The 23,850-nt window shown below is 42.9% G+C and overlaps 1 protein-coding gene across 2 annotated transcripts in view; it reads right to left on the reverse strand.

Annotated features, from left to right (window-relative positions):
* The window catches only part of GSG1L (GSG1 like), a 107,295-nt gene that overhangs the window by 62,728 nt on the left and 20,717 nt on the right, over positions 1-23,850 (reverse strand). The window contains exon 1 of one of the 2 annotated variants that reach the window (XM_085307256.1): positions 12,159-12,459. The exons of the other annotated variant lie outside the window; for it this stretch is intronic. Within the exon in view, the coding sequence (XP_085163382.1) occupies positions 12,159-12,459 (301 nt within the window). Of the gene's footprint in view, positions 1-12,158; positions 12,460-23,850 lie in introns of those variants that run through there. 2 annotated transcript variants of the gene reach the window in all.

Genomic DNA, 23,850 nt, shown 5'->3' on the forward strand with positions numbered 1-23,850 from the left:
CTTGAGAGCGTTTACAGAGCTGTATAAGGACAGCTGGACAGATGGGTCTAAATGGGCAGAGGTTGGGTCTAAACTATAGTCCCAGATGTACTCAAAGTTCATAACACGGCTGTTGTGGTAGCAAGGACCAGAAACTGATGTCCTGGGTCATGTTCATTGGCCTATGTTCCTAAATTCATCCCTCTTTGAGCTACTGATAAGAGTCTTATTAATAACCAGCTAATACAAGCAGCTCTGAAATATCCAAGTTTTCATGCCTTCCATCTAAACTATTTCAAAATATTCTAGTTAAATAATTTGATTTGAGAGAAATGTGGTAGTTCTGATTGGGCGGAGGATTTCTGCTATAACTCTGCTTTTCATCTTGGGAAAAAAGAAGAAGAAAAAGCTATCTGTATTCACTTACTCTGCATAAAATTTCATGAGTTCAAAAGTACAGTTTTGAAGGAAATTTAAATATTTAAATTTCATGTAAACAGCATTTCCTTTTAGTAACCCGCTGGCTCCCAGCCTAYGAAAGACAAGGTCCCCTTTTTTCCCAGTTGGCCCTAGCAAGTCTTTATCTTTCCTATTGTATCTAGAGTCATGGGACTTTGATGAGGGTCCCCCACCATCTACTGAGAGTAAAATCATGGTATTCGTCTAAAAAGGGATATAACCCTCCAGGGATCCCAGTCTAGGAAAGCAGATGAGCACTGCAACATAACTTCAGTGAAATAAAGTACTGCATTAAGGGAAATGCGGGTTAATGAGCTAATTCAAACTGAGTTTTATCAGGTTAATTAAGAAATAAAATATTCCACTTTTGATTAAACTGATCCCAGATGGAGGATTTAATTGGAATTTTTTTCTAACGAAAAATCAAATCTTAATCAAATCTGAATGGTCAATTGGGTAAGGTTGATTTTGCTGAAACTACACGGTCTTCTGGAAAATAAACCACTTGTTTCAGGATGACATTACATTTTGTCTTGMGCTCTGAAAACAGTTGTTTTCCCTCTCTCTAACAGCTGTCACTCATACCTGCTGCCTGGCAGCACTGCTCTTGCTTCCAAGTAACATGAGAATTTGCTCCGTTTGCTCAGCCTCTGCTGAAACAACTCACAATGTTTTTCCCTTTCAGGGCTGTTTCTAAGTCTGAATAGTCTAGTATTTCTTGCTTTCCATAGACTGAAGCTCTTTAAACTTTCTGTTTCTTAAAGGGAAAGAGGACTTCTTTGAACTTTCCACTTTCTCATTTCAGGCATGCGTTCCTCCTCGAAACAACCACCYTGGTAATCGTAGTGTTGGAGAGGCAAAGTCCGTGTGTTTTGCAAACTCCGGCGTTTCCCGTTTGCTTCCGCGGAGCACTCGTTAGCTGGGCAGGGGGCACCGGGTGCAGGCAGAGCAGGGACCGTGCCAGCGCGTTTGTGCTAACTCAGCCCATGTGCCATGGCAACTGTGTTTTCTGCACTGAAACTCTCCCTGTTGCGAGAATCTTTCACAGTGTCTGAAAGCAAACTCCTCCGCAGTCTGTTCTCAAATCATGTCTAATTCAAACGCGTCCAAGTCACAAGACTCATCTGATTATCTTCATTAGACCTGATAGATTGAGTGGCCTTTTGCATACACACATCTATCGTTTCGTGGAAAATAATTCAGATTATTGAATGAACGGGCGAATCAGGGAAACAACAGTGCAGAGAGAGGCTTTCAACGACGCTGGTGCAAATCAGTTTGACTTTACAATCGGGAAAATGTGAAATAAGGCAAGCAGTTCTGAATTGCTTTAAATATTTCACATCGTGCCATGGGGAGGTCGGAGCTGTTACCTCTTCATCCCTCAGGTGACCCCTCTGCCACACCGTGCTCAGCTCTGCGGTCAGAAACACTGCACCTTGCTTTGAGTCTCATTAGCTGCAGGAAACCCATCTCTTTCCAGTTGACATTCCAGACTGTTAATGGGGGAGTGGAGGTGGCTCTCCAGCTCAGTGGCTGTGCAGAGAGCTCAGGACTAAGGATTGCCCGTTTTGTCCATCCGTGGGGTCCTCATTTGCAGACGCTTGTGGCACAGTACTCTAACTGAAGGCAGAATGAAGGTGGACTAGGTGGGGTGACTTTGTTAGTGGAACTATGCCAAAATAAACTAGCTGTCCAGGGTTTCAGTATGTGTGGGACTATAAGCCATGGATGGTCTCCCRGGAAGCTCATTAAAGGCTAGGAATTATGTTTTTCATAGAACATACAGTTGATAGATACCTCACTATGTGACGTATGACTTATGCCTTCCACGATCTCTCCTGTGACTGCATTAGCAGTTGCACTCAGGTTTGTGATTAACAAAGACCAAAGAAGTAAGCAACCGATAAGAGCCAAAATTCGTGGCTGTAGGAGAAGCCATGTGGTTCAGGATCTCTCCTGCTTTCTACTGATTAGCTGTGGATCTGTGTGGAGTCTCTTTTAACCATGCTGAGGCTTTTCTCCAGAGGATGCCCAACCTGAGCATTTGCACTGGATCTGTGCCCTAGCTCCAGCAATATGTAGCTGGGCAGGGAGAGATGAAAGTCACTGAGAGCAGAGAAAAGATCTCCACTTCACAGATGGGATTTCTCCAGAAAATGAAAAAAATCAGCCTTTAAAGCCAATGTGTGCCAGAGATGGGGAGGAGGACAGATTCAGGAGAAGGCATTACTCTGATGGTATGGAGTGTTGCTGTGAGCATGAATCCTGTGGTTACAGCTTCAAACATATCTAAAGAAATGTAGATAAGAGCTGGGGGGGGCGGGTGAGGACCTTGCATGCTAGAACTGGAGTACATCAACCTGTATATTTTCCTTAGTTAGTGTAGCTAACACTACAACASTGCTTCTTTTCTGACTTGCCCACCTGTCTGCCTTCTGTTCTTAGCTRTTATGTTTCAGGCTCCTTGCTCCAAAATGAACTTCAGAAACTTCTCCAGCTTTCCCACTCAAAGATGCTCAGTTGTTTTTTTGGGATGAGGCATCCAGTTTTACCAGGCAATCTTATCTAACCCCTAGTACAGAAACTAAGACAGCCTTGACTGTCCAGCCACAGTCTTTTAAAGGAACATAACAAGACAGACTGTATGATACTCACACACATCCTACTGCAATTAATATCCAGTGGTTGAGATCAAGTGAAAAAATGTGCTTGCTTTTCTTTTTGGGCACCTTATTTCCAAGCTTGTACCTGAGATCTTTACAACAGCCTCACATAATGTTTTTTTGTCTGGTCAGGTGAAACAAAGTGAAATGAGGCTAAAAGACAGTATGATGTGTTTCTTGGTCTCTCCAGATGTGGTGAGTCTAGAAATGGTGAATTGACCTTGCTTCCCAAGTAATTTCCCACATTGTAAGCATGGCTTATATCCTTCACCCCCTGCAGATGGGACACATTAAAGTTAATTTTGTTCGACTGTGACTGTTGTACAGGCCAATTAATGTCATTCCATAGTAATAACATTTGCTTCTCATCGTTTGGTGCCTTCTGTAGTCCTCATATCATTTGTAAGCAAGATCAGAAAAGATGTATATTATGATTTAAATTACCAGCAGTGATAATATTACACCAAAATGTGATTCACAGAGGGTTCTATTAGAAACAGCCTTATTCCCTGATTAATCCCCATTTTGAGATCTCTCAATAAGTCAGTTTTTAATTAACCTAATGTAAATTCTGCTAATTCCATATGAAGGAATTTTTAAAACGAGGATGTAGTGTGGTGCTAAGTTAAATACCACGGAGATACTAGGACAATTGATATTTCATCCCCTATTTATTACTATAGACCTGAATGCATTTGCTCTAAATGGCATGAGGATAAGCATCTCAGTTCTCTGGATCATCATTTGTATTTCTTTGAAATATGGGAACTCTGTGCTAGTCTTCAGCTTCTTTGAAGTTTATTCAGCTAACAAGAGACTAGGAGAGCTCCTCAGACACCTCCTTTAAGATTGCTGGGTATAAATGGTGAGGATGGAAGCATCCAGACAGAAAGCAACATAGTTTTTGCCCGTGACACACACAGAGTAACTTATCCAAATAAGGAGCAGATCATTGCCTGGTCCCATGCTTCTCCACTTGTCTGTTACGAGCACCAACCTGCAAGGATTTTGGATCCATATTTTKATATGATAGCTGTTCATACAGTTATTCTATCTAGCAGGATCAGGAGGACCTTTGATCCACAAATCCCAGCGCACCACAGGCGCAGACTATCTTGAACATCCTAGAAAGATCTGAAGGTCTGTAACAAGGCAGCTACCACCACGGAAGCCACAGCTATTGCGTACCRCAGGAAGAGAACAAGACTGATCGTGAGGATGACTAACAGACCTAAGAATGCTTATAATTAGCTTATATTCCTATGGTCAGGGCTATCTTRTCCCTTAAGCAAAAGCCAAGAATTTGTTAAGAGGATTTCACAGGTGCTTTTCCAAAATGGACCTTTTCCCATGTTATGAAGAAAGGAAGGCAAAAATCCATTACCGTCCCTATTATCTAGCCTGGGGGAGATTTCTTTTCTGATCCCAAATTAGATCATCAGCTTAATGTTCAGTGCATGAGCAGACATACCAATTAGATACTGAGAAGCTGTAATAATGCTAACAGCAGCAAAGCATCCTCCTTACATACTGTCTCCAGCTGTAGCCAATTTCTGATGCTTTAAGAGGAGGCATAAAACCCTCCAGAAGACATGATATGCATCAAGCAGGCAACTAATTCTTTCCTGGCTCCCACCAGTGACCAGTAGAAATCCCGAAGCACGGATGTAATRTCATATAATATAAACACGGTGTGAACAAAGACAGTCAGATGAAGACTGCTCCTTTCAGAACTCATTAAGACACCAACAAATCAGACATGCAGGACACATTTCAAGCTTCCTCATGCCAGAATCATTCCTCTTTYCTCATACAGTTCCTTTAAAAAGTACCAGTTGCAGCCCAATCATTCCTTTGCTCACATTGTCCTCTTTGGAGGTCAGATCTACAGACTCACTTCCTGGGAACCTTTCTTCTGTGGACTTTCACTTTTTTTCTTAATGGCAAATTAAATTCTTTGATCATGAATACCTGCCTTTTACTTAAACCATCATACTATTTTTGATGTTTATCCTGAAATATATATGTATATGTTACCATCATATCCCCTCTCGATCTTCAATTTGTTAGATGAAATAAGACCCATTCTTCTTTTGTTTCCTTGAAGAAGCATTCTTCTTTTGTTTTCTTGAAGAAGATTCTCTTTTCTTTATATTACCTTGGAAATCCCACTCTGCAGCTATTTCCCATCCCACTTATTTTTTTTTTTAACCATAGCTATGCATGTTGGTGTTAACAAGGTGTGCTGGTGTTACCCGTGTCTTTCATAATGACGCATATTCTTCCCTAGAATAACACCTTTCCTTTACGTAGCAGCACTTTGGCAGCTCAGAGTCATCCCAGAGTAAAAGAGTAGCCCACAACCTGTTCCTTATTTTTTTGCCCAGAATTGATAAGTTCCTGTGATCTCACAAAATTTTATGCCAGTAATTGGTGCTTTAAAAATTTATTTTATTCTAATTATTTGAATACTATTCTTGCTAGTCAGAATATCTCACTTTTTTAGGTATGCAGAGRCACCTCTTCTCAGGAAAGCTGATATTCCCAAACTTTGTGTCACAGCATATGTAGTGAGTGCATTGAGGATAGAATTGCTGGTTYCAAATTAAAACTTCTGTGTTGGAAATTTCAGCATCTCAGCCAGATTCCTCTTCTGRTCAATGAGGATGGCAAGTAATTCCAGGATCCAGTTGATATGACATCAAGATGAACTTAGTCTCCCCAAAAGGTACTTATTACACTTCACTGATTATAATGCTGATGTTGATCAGTTAGGCACAGACATCTACACTTGCTAATATGCACAGGTTTGTTGTGGGATTCACTTTTCCTTCTTTTTCCAAACTAGGTGAGATTAATTGTATCCCTGGTTCTTTTTCCTAGATCGCTAATCACATAGTGATAACAGAATCAGGCCCAAGACCATCTCTGAGGAGCACTGAAACTAATTTATCCCTATTTTGATCCTTTCCTTTTTATTATTACTTGCCACAACCTCCTTTTTAGCCTGCTCTGTAATCAGTTTACAGCTTCTATTTTAACCTCATCATAATAATGTAAGGTAAAATCTGCACAACAGATTCAACCGTAAGGTCTACCTACTTCAGTATCTTCTTTCTGGCATCAAATAATAGATATTAAGGGAAGAACAAAAGAACAGGGTGAGTATGGAGTGATTCTGCTCCTGATAATACTCTGCTTTTGATATACACAAGTACTTTTGTATATCCATCCAAATCATTGTGCTAATAACAGCAATAGCTATTTCCTCCCTGTACCATGTAATCCCTTATTTTGGCCTTCACAACATTTCATGGCAGGAAGCTGCACAGAAAAGAGTATTTCCTTTGTCTGTTATGCCCTCCTGTTYGGAGATGATGGAAATAGTGAAGACTATTTCTTGCCTGATCTCCGTCATTCCCTATCAGTCCCCACCCGTGTCATAGCTCTCTATCTGTTGTGTCGCAGTCTTCTCTCCAGTCTGAAGAGGCTCGGGCCATTCAGCATCCCCTGATGTGGAAGCATGTCTGTATCTATCACCACATCGTTATGGTTCTCTCTGTTGTCTGTAGTTCTTCTGTAAAAAATTTGCAGTGGGATACTCCATCAAATGCTTTACATAAATCCAGGGAGACTGAGTCTAATGCATTACCCTTGTCTAAGAAGCTATTCACCTTGYTAAAAGATCTCTACCTTTGATAAACCCTACCTTTGATAAAACCCATTTGTTGCTCTGTACTGACTGCTTTCCCTGAAATCTGTCCTAAGGTTGCTAGGTCAAGTGGCCCGTATCTTTTTTTTCCCAGTCTCCTTTGAATATAGCAATATACAGATTCATCACAGATCCTTGCTGCTAAAGTTACATTTTCATGTGCCAATTATTTCAACCGTCTCAGGTAGAGATTATCCAGGCCCCCTGGGTTCAGTTCCTCTATCACAGGAAATTGTGTCTTTAACACAGAGCTCTACCTCCTCAATTTCTTTTACCCACTCGTTCCTTCCTAAACAATTTATAACTAGCAATTTTTACATTCCAGTCATGCAGATAGACCCGCCAGGTTTCAGTCATGCCAATTATATTACAGTTCTCATAATCCAGCAAGAATTCTCCATTCCTCTTGCTTTTTAATTACATACTCACAAGGTGCTCTTCCTCTGTCCCCCTCCCCGGACTGCCGCCTGCAGTGATTCACATATGCTCATTATCACATGCTGGGGAGGGAACGAAGAGTGATGCAGTACTGCTCTGCATCTGCAAAAGTGTATGTATGTCAAGTTCTTGTTTTTATATGTTACAGATTTATCCATTTCTGCAGGATGCACCTCTTGTTCTCTGGCTCCTACTGCAAATGAGCATTTAATATCCATATTTATGGCCCCCTTTGATGCCTCCTTGCATATCATGTAAATTCTACTCTACCATTTACTCTTTAAAGAGTGCTAAGGAATATAGAGTAAAGAGAATACAAAAAGTTACAGCCTTCTTGCCCTCAAAACACAATCCCGAGAAAACAAAACAAGCCTAGGTATTCCCATTCTGGATCTCACTAGCTTCTKAGATATGGAGCGTGGTGAGCAGTGTGGGAGCATGGTGTCCAGCATGGTTCATTTAAGGGGACAGTACTGTTAAACGGCACCTAGACATCTGTTTTTCTTATACTGTTTTTCCCTCTGAATGTGGAAGCTRTTACTGAGATTGTTTCTTCATTAGGAATTAAAATAAAATATGAGTTAGTGTTAGTGTTCTTCTCTATTAAAAATCAAAGTAAACACTCTYATCAGCAAAATCTGCTACCATGCTGTTATCCCTCCCCAAGTCTTAAACTTCTCGATTTTCATATGCCGTCTTATACTCACTTTAGCTACTTCATGTGTTAATTTTCTCATGTCATGTGTGTTCATGGGTCACAAAATATACAAGCTACCTTACTTCTGGATCACTTCCCAACCTGCTGCTATTAGCACATCACCTGTCTGGTGTCCTGTTTCCAGTACAGACAAAACACAGAGCTAGTCTGCARGTTGCAAGTGAGACATGCACTAGCAGGCATGCTCAAAAAGAAATGAGATGTTAGGGGCTCTACTTGGAGGCGTCAGGCCATAGCGAAGGAATTCACGACCTGGAACAAGGCAGGAYGTGCCCTGTGCTGTGCATAAGTGCAGAATGGGACTCACGACCAGCAGAGCTGCAGAGCTCACAGGCTGTGCTTTAGCTTTGTCCCTTTCTGGAGACTAGACTTCTCTCGGTCCTCTAATGCTTCATCCATGTGGGATCCAAAGCATTGAACCTGCTCTGAAAGGGAGAGCCTTTATCCTCTTTTTACTAGACTGAGATTCAGCGTCCTTTTGAGTCAAGAATTATGTTTTTCAGCTAAACAGTTATAGGATTCACCCACCAATGGAATATATCTGTTCATGTTCCTCTAGGGGATTCACAATTATATTTCACAAGGGTGAAATGTTTTGCATATTCTTTACCGGGCTTAGACTTACTGGAGAAAAATAAATTTCAGATTCACCAAATAATCGCAACAGTGCTTCCCCCCCTCATTCAATCTCTGTTAGAGATGTCACAGTGATACCTAGAAACCCTCAGCAAGAATAAGACCTCCTTGCTGATCTCTGTACAGAAGACGTATGGCGTGACTATTACACTGTTACATCCAGAGTCTATGGACATTTCAGATAAGCAGTGGGAGGTGAAGACACTCAGAAACATTTTTTTTTTCATTGCAGCATATATGGTATTTTAAGGTGGGGTAGAGACCCAACCCCTCCAGCCAGCTGGAAGTGCAGAAATCCTGTCCTCCTTTGCTGTACGACTGCGGTCCTCCTTTTTCTGTTGGGACTGGTCCTGCTGTCTCTGCACTACAAGTTCTGTTATTCTTCAGCTCCTCCAGTGCAAAGCAGAGCRCTCTGGACAGTGCCTTCAATCACAGCAAGAAGAAAATCAAAAGCCTGGTGGCTAGATGAAGAATGTGGCTCACAGCTGGGAAGACTGGGAGTCCCCGGAGAGCTTTGTCAGCACCACAGGAACACAGAGTGTTACTGGCATTGCAGGTGAGATTCATACTACCTATCTTCAGCAATCTGTGGTGAGGAATCAGGGACAGGGCATAAGCTGTAGGAATGGTGCTGACCATACAGTATGGCTGTACATGCTGGGACAGAGCTCTGAGGCTACAGAGCAGTTGCTGAAAGGATGTAGCAACAGGTTGGATGCAGGCTGTTGACATCAGATATGGGTTAAAAGAAGAGTGTTTTGGCATAAGTGGACTGTTTAAAACAGTGCTTTGTGCATGAGGTATATGGTATCAACACTCATGGTGAGGAGACTCCAAGACWCCGGAGCACAATGTTAGCAGCATGGCAAGTTTATGGGATCTACTTAGAGTAGCACTTAGGTTGCATACAACACGTTGATGAGAGTGTGATTGGTACACGGACTGAGTGACTGTCTTGGATGTATTACTGAGAACATAGTGAGCTGAGGAAGGGTGTTCTGATGATGTTGAGGCTCTGTGGAGTAAGTGACTGATAGTGTGGTAGGCACAAGGAGCATTTAATGATGGTATTGAGGCTAAAGTTCTTGTGCTGTGGCCATTTTTCAGTATGCTGTTGGTAAAGCTGCAGGAAAGGTGTTATTGACCTTACGGTGTGCGCTCATGCTAGCAACTTGGTCTAATTTAACACTCTACTGTCTCTGTGCTGTGTGTGGTTGCTGGTGTCTTCTTGACACGCCTCTGGCACCCTACGGTGTTTATTAAATAAATAGGCACTATGCAACTYGTGATACAGGACGGTGGACAGTAAGGGTGCTGTGGACAGCACAGTGGCCTCTGGGATTGATTACTGTCCACTGTGTGGAGCAYTGGGGTTGCTTGTATAGCTGTTGGATTGGGGCTGGCTGGTGGCTTGCTGCCCTGCAGCTCAGATAAAGTGATCACCGGCCAGGCTGCAAAGGGCCGTGACAACGTACTGACAGCCTGGAATTACAAACCGGTAAGCCCAGGTGAAGACTTTTCCTGGCTATTTTATGTTGATGTTTTGGGGGACAGAGTCAGGTCTGTGATTGTTATATCACTGTTGTCCKTATCGGAGAAGACATGATAAATTCTGAGCAGGACAGCAGTCTGTCTAAGCCAGTATGTCCCTGTCTGGATTCTGTCTAAAGGCTGGTCGCTCCTGGCTGGCTACTTGAACAGGTCCTTTCACCAAGTTAATGTTTTAAATAAGAGCAGGCATACATGTGGCTGCTGTGCTGCTGCGCTGGAGGGAAGAAATAGCTCTCTTTCTCCTGCTTTCATTACAACTTTCTAGATCTGGCTTTCAACTGTCCCCAAAAAATCGCTCATTACAGCAGTGCTTGGTTTACCTAGCACAGATTAAATCAGTATATTTTTTCTTCTTCCGCAGACACTTCAGGATTCAGACTGGGCCAKTCACAGGGTTACAAGGTATCGTAGACATAAAGCTTGGCTTGGAAAGCTTGCAATGTCTGCCAGAAACCTGGGTATGCTTGATCATTCTTATCCCAAATAAAGCTCTCAAAAAGTGCAAGAAGCTGCTCTTTTAGGCTGCTGTGGCCTAAGCTTGTTTCCAGACTCATAAGACAAATTATCTTTTTTCTAAACTTTTTTTAACATGAAGAGGGTTGTTTTGCTGCAGTGATTTCTACATGGGGCTATTTATTGACAGTCCTAAGCTTGGAGGTCATGAACGTTCCTGTTCACAYGTTAAACTGACCTTTAATGACTGCCTAATTCTTGAAGCATTATCCCCCAAAATATCACCCATGAGGGAGATGCACAGCGCCTTGGGATGAAAGAGACTGTGAGCTGCTAGTCAAGTTTGCCCCACTTTACAGTACATTTTTATAGAGCAGTTTTACYAGCGTCCCATAAATTTCCCTTTATCAGGACCAAGAAGCCTGCTACAGAGACAGAAGTTATTCTATCTTCACCAGATTGGCAAGTCCTTTTCAATGCAGTTTTGGGCAATAATTTTAGTTTGGTTCAGGGCAAAACAGGCCTTTGTGATTTCCTGATACGCTGTCCTCAGAGACACAACCCATAGGATGATTCCCTTCTCCCAACAGCAGTGAAGGACCAGCTTCCCAGCCTATTCCTTGAACRGTGGTAAGATAACATGGAAACAGCCCAGCACGGACTGTCCATGTCACCAGGAACCAGCACTCCACCAGCCACCRGTGTCCCTTTCATACTGTGTCACATCTGTAAACTTCATTTTCCAGTCACATAATCTAGAAAAAAAGCTATTTCAAAGCAGAGTTTGGACACTGGCTCTACCAGACAGCTCTGGGAGTAGGGACTATCAGTGTGCATCTGTCAAGCCTTAAACCAGTCCCAGCCCTGCTGCCTTCCATCCTCCAGCGGCTTATTTGTTGGGAAGTGCCAGGATACAGTGATGCACTGATAACCTGGAGAGATGTCTTCTCTACTGGTTCTCAGCAAGTAAATGGCCGAGCAGGGAGCAAAAATGAGCTTTCTCGTGCTCAGTCCTGCCCTTTCAGCTGCCATTTCTCTACTCCAGTAAACAGAGCAGCTAGCCACAAGGAGGGGGTTGCAGGTGCTAGAAAAGAGGAGGTCTGGGCTACAGACTGTGAACTTCATGCTTTCTCTGTTAGTCAGACCACTGCGCTCTGTGTTATTTAAGGGGCAGTTATAATTAGCTTGGGTGACTCTTAGAGCCTCCATAAAAACTAACCRTCTCTGTCTTTCGTGTGCTCCACGGAGCAGCCCCCCAAAGAGCAGCGCTGCCCAGTCTCTGGCTGCAGAGGGGTAGCCCGTATTGCTTAGCAAGAGCTTCAGCTGGACCCAGAGCACAGACCCTGCATGAGCCAGCAGGTAAACAAGCAGAGCTTCGCTCTTGTTGGGAACAGGTTGCTTTTGCACAAAGAATTGCTAAAATTCTGCCCCTCTCTGCAGGGTGAATCTGCTTTACGATACAGCACAGAGCAGCTTGCCTGTGTGTTTATTCCAACAAGCCAAACAGAAAGCAATGCAAACTGGACGGAAGTTATTTTATACTTACCGGCAGTATTGATATTTTCCTCACAGGAGTACCAGATTCCAGTGTGAAAATACCTGAAAAGGAAGCGGTCATCTCCCGTCTCCCAGCTGTAGTGAACCACGTTCTGGTTTGTCTCGTTGGCAGTCTCATTCCCACTGTAGTTGAGGCAGTTTGTCTTCTTCTCTTTCCCACAGCTCGGCTTGGGGACCCTCTGTGTGCCCTCACACCAGTGGGTCGTGATAAAAGCTGTTGTGGAGAAGAGGAGAGCCATCAGGTTCAGACTCACTGCTAGCAGGGCTCTGCATCTTCGATTTGTCTTCATGGTAAATCCGCCCTCCCTCCCCCTCCTGCTGAGAGAAGAAGTCAAAGGGTTTTTGTTTGGTTTCCTTTTTTTTTTTTTTTTTTTTATTGGGGGGGTGGAGTTCAAAGCCTCTCACGATTCAGAATCCAGTTTTCCAGGGAGCGAAACTCTCAGCTTCTTCCAATCTGCTGTTGCAGCGGCGAAGGAGATGCTGCAGCCAGACTCCCATTCTTCTCTTCACTTGAAATCCTGCCTTTGTATGTTAAAGCAGCAGCTGCAGGCGCCGGAGCGCAGCCGTCCTCTTGCAGCCGATGTGCTTCAGAGCGCTGAAAGGCTCAGAGAGGGTCTGCCTCGCAAAGAGCACCGAGAGCAAGTGAACATCTGCTCGGGTATCGCACATCATCCCAAGGGGCTCCGCAGCTTCCTCCACCGGGGGACACCTGCAGGCTGCAGGACTCACTGTCCCCCGCGCCCAGCGCGACGAAGCAGGAGAAGACGGGCAGGAGCCAGGCAGCAGGGACGGCCGCCGCTCGCTACCATGGTCCTTGGCGGACCTCAGGGGCCGCTGCATCACTCTGACAACTGTCTCTCGCTGCGGGGAGGCGTCACAGCTTAGTCTCCAAAAGAATCGTTATTCGTCCCTGTGAAATGCATTTTTTTATATCAGAGGGTAGACATTTGTCCATAAAAAGGACGGATTGAGTGGTACCTTAGCTTTTCTTCTCTGAGCTAGTGAGTATAAATTAGGGGATTTTTTTTTCTGCTGACAGTACAGCAGTGTAATTCTCTGTCTTCAGGGGCTTGCTCTAGAAGTCAGCAAAGCCCTGGAGGAGTTCATATTTAAAAGTCGATAATGAATAAAAAACATATATTCCACCATAAGAAATGGAGCCCCTTTCATGGACTTTCATTTCCCAACACAGCCCACACAGATGTTTGGTTTGAAGTGGGTTTGCTGGAYGTTCTTGGCTTGTGTGTGGGACACAACTAATTAGAGCAAACTGGCCTCTGCTTGCCAGATGGCCAAGCTGTGAGAGCAGGGAGCACTCAGTAATGTCCCATTTCCAGAGAGACATGTATTGCCCCCTCTTKTTGGTTTGCTCACTCTTACAGTTTATGACCACTTTCCACATCTGGTCAGAGCTATCTGGTGAATACTAAGTGCTGGGAGGAGACCAGGGTGCTCGATGTCAGTGGTGGTACAGTCTGTAGGACCCTGCATCCAAGCACTGAGGCTGGCCACATTTGTCACATAGAGTTGTTTTTGTGCCTTGATTAGACAAATGTGATTTTTTGTGGAGAAGAATTTGTGCGTCCTACCAGGGCTTTGGATTGAGCGATACTTCCAGCTTCATTCAGGCACCCTGCAAGGACTGTGGGGATGCTTGTGGTCTCTAGGAGCAGCTGTAGTGGGTGGGTTCAATGGCCAGGCTCTGTCCCCCAGCACCAGGAGCCGAGCAAGCCCTGGAAATAGCCACGAAACCACACAGACTAGTGCTAACRGAGGGGCCAATGTGGACATGAAATGTAGCAGTAGTTTCTCCAGCTTCTTAAGCAAGGTGATGAAGGGCCAGCTTCTCCTCAGCAAGCCAGTGCACAAGACTTCAGGGACCCATGCCTCACTCACAGGTAGCCATAGGACTTTGTGTTGTGCCTTTTGCTGGTATCTGTCCTGCATGTCTGGCCCCAAATGCTTGTGAGAAGAAAATGTTCACTATTTATGCAGAATCATTTGGTTCTAGCCTTTTTCTTTTAAAATAAACTAGGAAGRTACCAGTAGAAAATGCTACTCTTTGAGAACAGTTGTGATGTCAACTTCCCAAGACTAGTGGAACAGCTTTGTGCAGCAGATACTTCCCTGTGTACACGGACTTCAYTTGGCTCATTCCTGCCCACACAGGATGACACTCCCCCAGCACCAGGTGTCTCCAGTGGCCTGTGCTGGAGGACTACATCTGTGCACAGTCTTCCTTGCACTGTTAAAATGGCACCATACTCTCTCCATGCTCCAGTCCTTTCAGCATTTCACCTTCCAAGCTACTCAACATTATTTGGTTGGTTTTAATTGCATGCAAACAACATAGATGACAGTTCTTTCTGGTCCCAGCAACAACTTCTGGACACTCAATTTCTCCTACTGGGAGATGGGCATCAACAACTTYTGCTGTCTGTGATAATTTTGTCCTAAATACTTCAGAGATTTTGTCTTCACTCCTAATCCCAACACAGATTTCTATTTCCGTTCCTCCTTATCTTCTTTACTCTTGACTTTTTTTTTGTGGGGGAGGGGGGGTGGGGAGGGCTGACAATTCTGCTGAGAACAGAGATAGTGGCAATATGGGAAAATAAGGCAGAAATTTGGGTTCTTCTGTGATGTAGAGTTTTAGGATCTCAAGAGTTTTAAAATATTCAGCACAAAGTAAAGCATGGTGAAAGTCAGGGATTTTTTTTCAACATGGAAGTTTTTCTTTTTCCTAGCAGAAGTCAGCTTTTTTCTAATTATTGGACTCCTCTGGCTGAATATGTTAGGATTAATTGGAAAGAAGGAAACTAGTCTCTGCTATACTCGTGGTGTAATGCCCCAACAATTTATCTTTATATAATCTCTGTTTATCAGATTTGGTGTGTATAAAAATGGAAAGATCATGCATGYGTTACAGAAAGCAGTTCAGATGACTGGATTAAGTTGTATTTATGTGGTATTATCTTTAATAGTAAAGCAGAAGAGGTTGAATGCTATAGAGAAGTAGGCTTTATATGGCAGCTACAAAAACCTCTAAAGTCATTTTTGCAGCCATAGCTTTTCTCTCATGTTAAGAGAAAAACTACCTTCATGAGTAATAACTAACCACCTTTTCCTTTATTATTTCTTACAGGCTCAGTGCAAATTGTTATTACTCAATATTTACTCRAGTACAGAAAGAATTTGACAGGGAGGATTTAAAATAATGATAGCATTTGCAAAGGAACTCTTTCAACCAGGCTGTGTTTTCCTCTAGTTTAAAACTGCAGCAACATCCACTAAAAGAGAGGAAGCCCTTCTTTTGGGTCCATCCGTGATGGTGGGGATGCTGACGAGCTTAGACTGGTYGTTCATTTGATGTTAACAGTGTTGAGAAGGTTTCCTTCTGCAGTGTCTTCTATTTCCTTCCATAATGTCTTCTTTAGCACCCACTGGACTGGGCTTCTCTGTTCCTCCTTCCAGGTGGGCTGGACCCATCCTAGTACCTTGTCTTCTCAATTCCTCYACATCACAGAGCCATATAATTTCACTTGTTCTGCTCATTTGTCATGTGAATGGCTCAAAATATCCTTCTCTAGTCAGGATTCTCCTCCTTTAACCTGGACATAGGCCTACTGCATAATTCGCCCTTTTCTTGTTCTCCTCCTGTGGCAGAAATGAATGGTGGGTGCTCTCCCCACTCCATGCCTGCCCAGTATGCTTCCTTCAACCCTACACTGTTAAACAAAACATAATATTTATCCTGACATCAGTCACTCAGCTTGTTTGACTTTTGTATCTGGAGAAGGATGATGTAAGGATGGAAACGCTCTACATTCCTCCCCCAGACCGTGACCATGTATGATGTCATTGATGCATAGTTTTTCCATTCCAGATCTGAGTTACCTGYTGCTGTTTTCACCTCATTTGCTGTTTTTACCCCATTTTTTTACTTTTCTCTCAGTACTTCCTTTGACCCAAAGCAGCCTGTGTTCAGCGGTGATCCTCAGCCCTCTAAGCCCACAGGCTGAGCTGTACAAGGCCTGTAGATCCGTGAGGTGCTACTGAGAGACGTTACTGATTTTTTACAGAAGCCTCAAGTGAATGGATAGTCTGGCAACAGCATATTTGAAAGTGGGTGGAATATTGATACCGGATGAAATCCTAGTCTCCAGCTTAACTTTTGGCTTTACTAAAGACAGGTCTTCCATGCACTTTGCTTGTGGGCATTGAGTCAAGTACAAGATTGCTCAGGAAATTTTTCCTGCTCCTAAAATGAGCAGGCAAAAAAATGKTTTCTGACAGTACTGTAGCCAAAGGCCTTTAGCAATCTGGACAGCAAGGAAAGCAGTAAAAGCAAACTGCTGACTCTATTCTGCTCTGGTCCTATAACTAATGCTGCATTTTCCTTGACCCAGTGTCACTTGTCAGTATGCAAGACATTTCTAAGTGCCCTCTTCAAAGTAGCTGGCTTGGATATTTTAATCACTTGTAGGTGTTGCTCACCATTTCCTTGGCACCAGGACAGTGTCATTCAAAGACTAGATCTGCAGGCACTCTTCCTCCTGATGATAAATGGGGCCTCTGCAGCTCACCTGAACTGCAGTCTGTCCCAAACAGAGGGTATCTGTGTAAGATCTATATGTGATCTATATATTTACAGCACGATTGGCATGCTAAAAATTTTGTAATCATCTGTTATCTGTGTTTAATTGTTTCAGCAGCTGGTGGAGAGAGAGATAAACAGAAATGACAGACTTAAAACAAGTTTATGCTGTAAATTATGGCTCAGAGTCTTGACTGACTAAATTGCCTGAAAAGGCAATCRTCCTGATGCAAGATACTAGCTTAGGGTGCCCTATTTACAACCAAGAAAAAATAGACTTTGTCTGAGGCTAGCAATAAGCTGAGAGATAGAAGATACTCTCCAAGAATTGTCTGACTCTATTTAAGAGTCTCTTGTACGCAGGGGGCCTATTTTGGTCTTGCACCTTATGTTCACCCTTACCAAAGATCTGAAATAACTGAAAGTCTTAGCAGAACTRCTGTGGCTCACTGCAGCAGATAGCAGAGCCAGGATGAGAGCAGTGATGGACACCTAGYATGAGCAGAGTAGGGGTGCAGGCAACATGAGAGGTGGCTAGTAGGAGTGAGGGATGGCTGGAGGGAGTGAAGGGTGGGGTACATGAGAGTGAGGGACAGCAGGCAGGAATGATCATGCCTGAGCAACTAGGATATTCCAGGGACCATTCCCAATAGGTCATTTACCTGTGACCACTCATTTTTGGAAGCAAAAAAACCTGTGATGTGGATGCAACCATTCTGTGTAGATGGCTTTAGTGACTAGGGATGTTCCCAGGCCTACATGTCTCATGTATGAAAAGGACCATGGACATGTGGGCTATTTTGAAATTGGTCTCTCCAGATATTTCCTTGAGGTTAGAGTTTCAGTGTCTGACACCTCCTTTCCTCTTTCTCTGGTGGGTGATGTGTGCACTTTGAAAGTGTGATTGAACATTGCCTTTGAGTACAAAATGTTGCCTTTGTTCAGTGCCTCTTGAAAAACTCAATGCCCAACTCAAGAACAACCCCTGTCCTTCAGTCCCTGCCCTACCTCACTGTCCAAGCAATTCCYATCTTGGTCCTATTGTAGTCCTGCTTTCTCATGCGACCTAGCCTCTGTTTCTAGGCCCCCTTACACTCTATCTGACCGCTTAGCAATTTTTGCAAAGGTGTTTCTATAAAGGTGTTTGCAAAGGTGGGAAATCTGTAGCCTTTCCACACAAACAAGATTGTGTAAGACCTTTCCTATGCTGTCCTCTGCATTTGGCTGCTTAAAGGTGGTAGCACATCTGATTTGCCATTTCATAATGGGTGCCTACTTGTAATGCGGGTTTGGAAGCAGTAGGCTGTGCACAAAGATATCAGGACATATAAAGTCAGGGCGATGCAGRTTAAGCTTTATTTGGTGAACACAGGGCATGTCTATCCAAAAGTCAGGGCATCTGGGTGCCACATAGGAGCACACTGGAGGACAGAAGGGCTGGTGTTTCTGGGTCCCCCGGAGCGGGCTGCTCAGATTACTGAACAGTCTGCCACCAACATGCTGGGCAGCCCCAGACCGTGGTTTTGAGGGCAGCACCGGAGGGGCTGCGACAGAGCGAGAGCAGCACAGCTGTAGCAGTTACTTCAGTTGTTACAAGGATTTTTGCCCAGTGCAAAGATGCAGTTCTGCTCTACCTGATACTGAGTGGTTTTATAACCCTCCTTTCTTGTGTGGTGGCTTTTATTAAACTGCTGTACAGTTATTTTGGTCTCCTGATTTATGGRTAAATAGGAAACGTTTCCCCATTCACAGTAGGAAGCTTTCTAACATAAAGGATGTTTGCCCCCTGGATACAGATTTCATTCTTATAATCGTTATAAGGGGTCTTGGTWTCCTACTTTTGACCCTGAAATAGAAATCTTTCTRTCTCRRAGTTACAATAATTATTTGCTCAGTYGAGATGCTGAATGCTGGATTGGATTCAGATGAAAGTTTAATTAATATTTGTTACTTTTTCCAAGGCTAACTTTGCTCAGATATATTTAAATTATTTCAAGAAGTTACAGGCTCACCTAAGCAGAACTCTAGAGGCAGAATTCACATTCTTTATTACTAAAATTAAAGAAGCATTCTTGCACATCAAAGCCTTCCTGGCAGCTTGTAAGCTTTTTAATATTCATAGACTCCTTGGCCTGGCAAAACAGTGGCCCCAGGAGGTTATAAGGATAGCAATATTGAGAAATGTCAAAGGGCCATTATACAAACATGCTCTTTTATAACCCCAGACATCCGATTTCCACATTCATGTGAAGTTATATATGGTCATATTCCACTGTGCATTTTCAGGTGCCTCCTCAGGTAACTACAGACGAACTTGTTTATACCACTTCCATCTTTTGCAACATTACAAGGGTCACACTGACACTACAGTAGCTGATCATAATCTTTTGAGATCATATTGGCCTTAAAAACGTTATATCATAGTCCTTCAGGCTAAACAATGAAATTGGGATGGATTTAATGAAAATCTCACTTCTTCCTCAGATATGAGCTTTGGCTCAAACTCTGAAATAGATTTTTTTAACTCCTCACAGATATCATTTTACTCTTCCTTTTTTTTTATTTGAAGAATTTTTTTCCTCCTATTATCAATATATTTCTGATTAAAAATATAGAAATTTTAAGTGATTGTATTTTTCAGTTTCTGCCTTGCAAAGGAGTAAACCATGTACATTTAGTGGCATTTACATGAAGGCTGATGTTGCTTATTAATATGTTCATGAATTTTATTCCTCTTATTAGGATTTGTCTATATGCCTAGGCATTTGTAAGCAGTGGAATATAAAATGGCAACAAAATTTTACTTCAAAAAGGAATGCTTAGGCAGATTTGAGCAAGGTCTGTATCCTGGGATTCATGTTTCTGGGTAGGCTCTCTGGAGAAACTTTGCCTTGTACAAAATGCATCTGAGAAATCAGACTCCGCTAGAGCAAAGCAGGAAAGGTTACCTGCGTTGCCTATACAGAGGTGGCTTTTCGGTGGGGCCAGTCTGWCTGGCAGAGATTACATCCTTATACCAGGCCAATTCTTTGTATTATTTTGGTGTTTTTACTTTTTGTCATTACTGAAGAGAAAATACATTCCAGCACCAAAAATGCACATTTCAATTAAGAGAGGATCATTAGCAGGATAACAAAAAGGCCTCTCTACACAGAACAAKCATTCAGTGACTCAGGCCAGCAGAAGATTTGGATTTCAAGATCAAAATATTCCCGAATAGCTCTCAAGTCTAGAAAGAACAGAAACGAGAAACTAAGATCAGCAGAAAGGACTGACTATTTAAATTTGCGTAAGCAAGAAGTCCAACATACCTGTTTAATGATGCAGATGTTAGTGATGGTGTAGTTTATCACAAGGTTGTTGCCAGGACATGTATCAGTTTGTAATGAAACTATTTAAAATGAGGCTTTGGATTCTGAGGGATCAGATCATTCCTACATGCCTACTGGGCTGTGGTAGCTGTGCATGTCCATGGACCGTGGTAAATGCAAGGGAATGCAACTTCAGTACGGACTAAGCTGGGCTGAATCACCTCCTCTTTGTGGTGGTCCCTGAACCTATCAGGAAACAGCTGCTATGCTTTTGTTAGCACATGAGGTGGGGTCCATCTGTCCACAGGTAGTTATTTACCTTGCTGATTTCTAAATCTGAGGTAATTGTCTGGAGTCAGTTCAGAGAAACACATAGTTAAGGCTGAAAGTAAGTATCTGAGATACAGCAGCTATGCTGACCTCCTGTTTGTCCCTATGGACTGTAAAAAATGGAGCATRTTGTAATACATATACCTTCTTGACTGCTTCATGGTGCTATTGTGCTTCATCTGATAAAGGTAGTGGGCTTGAGCCAGTGTGCTTTGAACAAACCCATGGAGGTATGCAGGTGAGCTTCACTCTATCAGCACTACAGTGGGTGCAACAAGCTCTTGATAGAACAAAAAGAGTAACAGAAAACGTTCCTGACCAAAATCAGACATCAGTTTTAACTGTAAAGTGATACGGGCCTATCCTTTATATGACAGAGAATGAAGACAGTCCCCGCTGGTTTGTGGTTCTAAAACAAAATGAAGGTATAGTCCAAGCCAATGGATCAAGAGCCCTTGAACTGTGGTTATGATCCCAAGYAGTGCTGCTACTTGAGACAAATGGAAGCAAGGTAGCAGTGATCCTTAGGGTGAGTGCAGGAGGTGCCCACAGGAAGGCAGACAATGCRTAGGGCTGGATCTGCAAGATGGAGTTGAATTTTGTAAAATATTGCACACATGACAGTCTATTTTGAGRAAGAGGCCAGGAAACACGGATGATTTATAAACAGAGCAAGCAGATTTAAAACATTTTAGTGCCAAATCACAATTTGAGTAGAAGTCTTTCCCTCAGAGAAAGTCAAAACAACAAAAAGAACAACTGAGAGATTGATGGTGAAGGGAAAACTGAGAGGAAAAGATCTCCATGGTAAAGCTGGATAATTACATAACAGTGTTCCAGGTGGAAGACAGAAGGTCAGCAGAAGAATGACAGGCTGGTGCACAGAAAGCTTGCACCTGACAGGGGACAATATGTCACAGAGYACTGGAAGAACAACAAATGACTATGCAGCAATGACAAAGAAAAATGCCAAATTGCACAGGCAATATAAGAAACTGAGAAGGCCTGAGTCAGACTACTCCATAATAACCCACATGATAGTGGAAGGCAGCATCTGAGTTGCAAGACATTTGTGGAAGCACAAGGCTCAGCAGAGTGATGGGGACAGTGTCAGATTTAACAATGAGTTTATACTAGATAGCAGAAGAAGGAGTCAAGGCCAAGACTTGGCAAAGAGAGAGTAAATGTTATCCATGTCTGGATAGCAGCAGGACAGATGCAAAATATCAGCATCTCYGAGGATGAGCAGGACACTGCTTAACCGAATGAAAGCACAGCAGTGAAGAGGTAGGGATTATACATCTAACAAGTGGGAGGTAGGCTTGAAAACAGGTTATTTGCAGAACTRTACAGTTGCAGCTGGTTTGTAGCAAAGGCCACTTCCATAGGACCATGTGAACTCTCTGGCCCAGTAGGGAGGTAAAATGAAACAGAATCTCTTCAAAGCAAATGTGCAATCATCTTCCAGGAACCAAGATGGGAATGAAGCTTGCAGAAGGGAAAAAGCTCAGTAGTAGTATAAGGACTCTGGCCTGTTTAGCTCAGGAGTCTGAGGCTGTACTTGCAAGCTGAAAGCTGATTGCACATCCRTTCTTTCCAAATCCTTCCCTGCACATGAAGTTGACCGAGTTTCAGTTGGGGAAAAGACTCRTCTTTCAGTTTCCTGAAGGGTCTCRGATAAGGAACAGTCCACCTCTCCACTTGGTCTCTGAGGCTGTATTTGTCAATTGAGGAAATCCCTATTTTCTCCACCGTGTGCTCCAGTCTAACTCATTGGAGATCCCATTCAGGTTTCACAGGAGTCTATTATTCTTCTATAAAACACACTGGATTGCAATCCGAGCAGCTTTAGTAAAGCAGAGAACATCTCCTCTGACCTAGGAAGCTCCATAAGAATTTGCATATGCTAACAGAACCCACATAATACAAAATGGTGTACACAATTTGATAGCTATAGAGCACTCAGTTAAAATAGCTCTGCAAAATATGAATCATAGAATATTTCCAGCTGGAAGGGGATCTCCAGAGGTCCTCCCCACTCCAAGCAGAACYAACTTCAAAGCCAGATCAAAGCTACCGAGCTTTGGCCAGTTCAGTATTACATGCTAAATAACACAAGAGAGATTCTGACTGGAGTTAAAGAGAAACTTTTTCACCTTGAGGACAGTCATGCAGTAGGACAGATTGCCCAGAGAGATTATGTGGCCTGCAACCTTGGAGGTTGAGCTAAAGYCCTCCTGAGGTCCCTTGCAGCCTGAATTATCCTATCATCCTATGAGTAGCTATGMACCGCAGCTGACATTCAAATCTCCCACTCTCACTTTTGAACTCTTGGCTGAATTTTGCCTGGATTGCAGCATAGTGTGGATTGTGGAAGAACATCTATTCGTGAAAGATAACTCTATGTTTTCCTGAATAAGGATTCCAGCATGGGAACCTTCACAAACTACTCTGCAGTAAACAAAGCTGTTACAAATTTAATTTTTTTTTCTGCTATGGCTCTAACTTCTCTGTCAAGGCCTTTGAAACGTGATCACCTGTTGGTCCTGTAGATTCGCTGGCAAGCTTTGYATTTCTAATGTAATTAGAGAAGGACATATTATTAGTTTAGATGTCTTTATCAAGTTGTTTCTCAAATTCTTTTTGTCCTGATTTTCTGTGTGTTTACATTTCACCAGACTGAGATTGTGATCCTTCCTTTTTTTTCATATGGACATCAGGTTTTTGAAGGATGTCTCCTTACTTGCACTATCTTCCCTCACCTTCCTATTTCATTGTACTGGCTTTTCTTTGCTTGTCCTAAAGTCTTTTTTGACAGGTAAAATACATTTAATTTGAGCCTCTGTTGTGTCTTTAGTCTTCATGACACCTGCAAAGCTTTTCCATTTAATTGCCCCTTTCTGCTTCTTCCTAATGAGTGTCTGAATTTTCCTGTAATACCCTTGTCTGAAATTAGCACAATGATAGTTGATTTCTTATTCATATTTGTTCTCATATGGATGCTGCTTATGAGTATATTATGATCATCTCTTGAATATGAACATCCCTTGAACTCTTCAACGGTAACATTAAGAACCTGCTCCTGTTCAGTGCTCAAGAAAGTTGAGAATTGTTTGTCTTTTTATTGAATCTTGAGCTAGATGCTCCAAGAAATTATCACTGAGGGAGTCCCATGATTAGACTCAGCAAACTTCACTTAGAAATTTGCCACATCCATGTGACGGAACCAGAGYGTCCTATAAAAGCTGCTTTTGCCTCAGAAACTTTTCCTTATTCAGCAAGTCCACTTCCAGAATTTCAGTCTGCAGGGATTAGATAACTAGTTCATTGGTTAGCCTGTTGGGCTGATTGGAACTGAAGCTGTCTTTCACATATTGTACCCATCTGGTACCTTCTGCACTGTCCTTCCTGTACGCTGTGTATCCCCGTGCGGTGGCATACTA

This window comes from Rhea americana, unplaced genomic scaffold, assembly GCF_003343005.1.
Source record: "Rhea americana isolate MKP2758 unplaced genomic scaffold, rheAme1 scaffold_255, whole genome shotgun sequence".
NCBI classification, from domain to species: Eukaryota; Metazoa; Chordata; class Aves; order Rheiformes; family Rheidae; genus Rhea; species Rhea americana.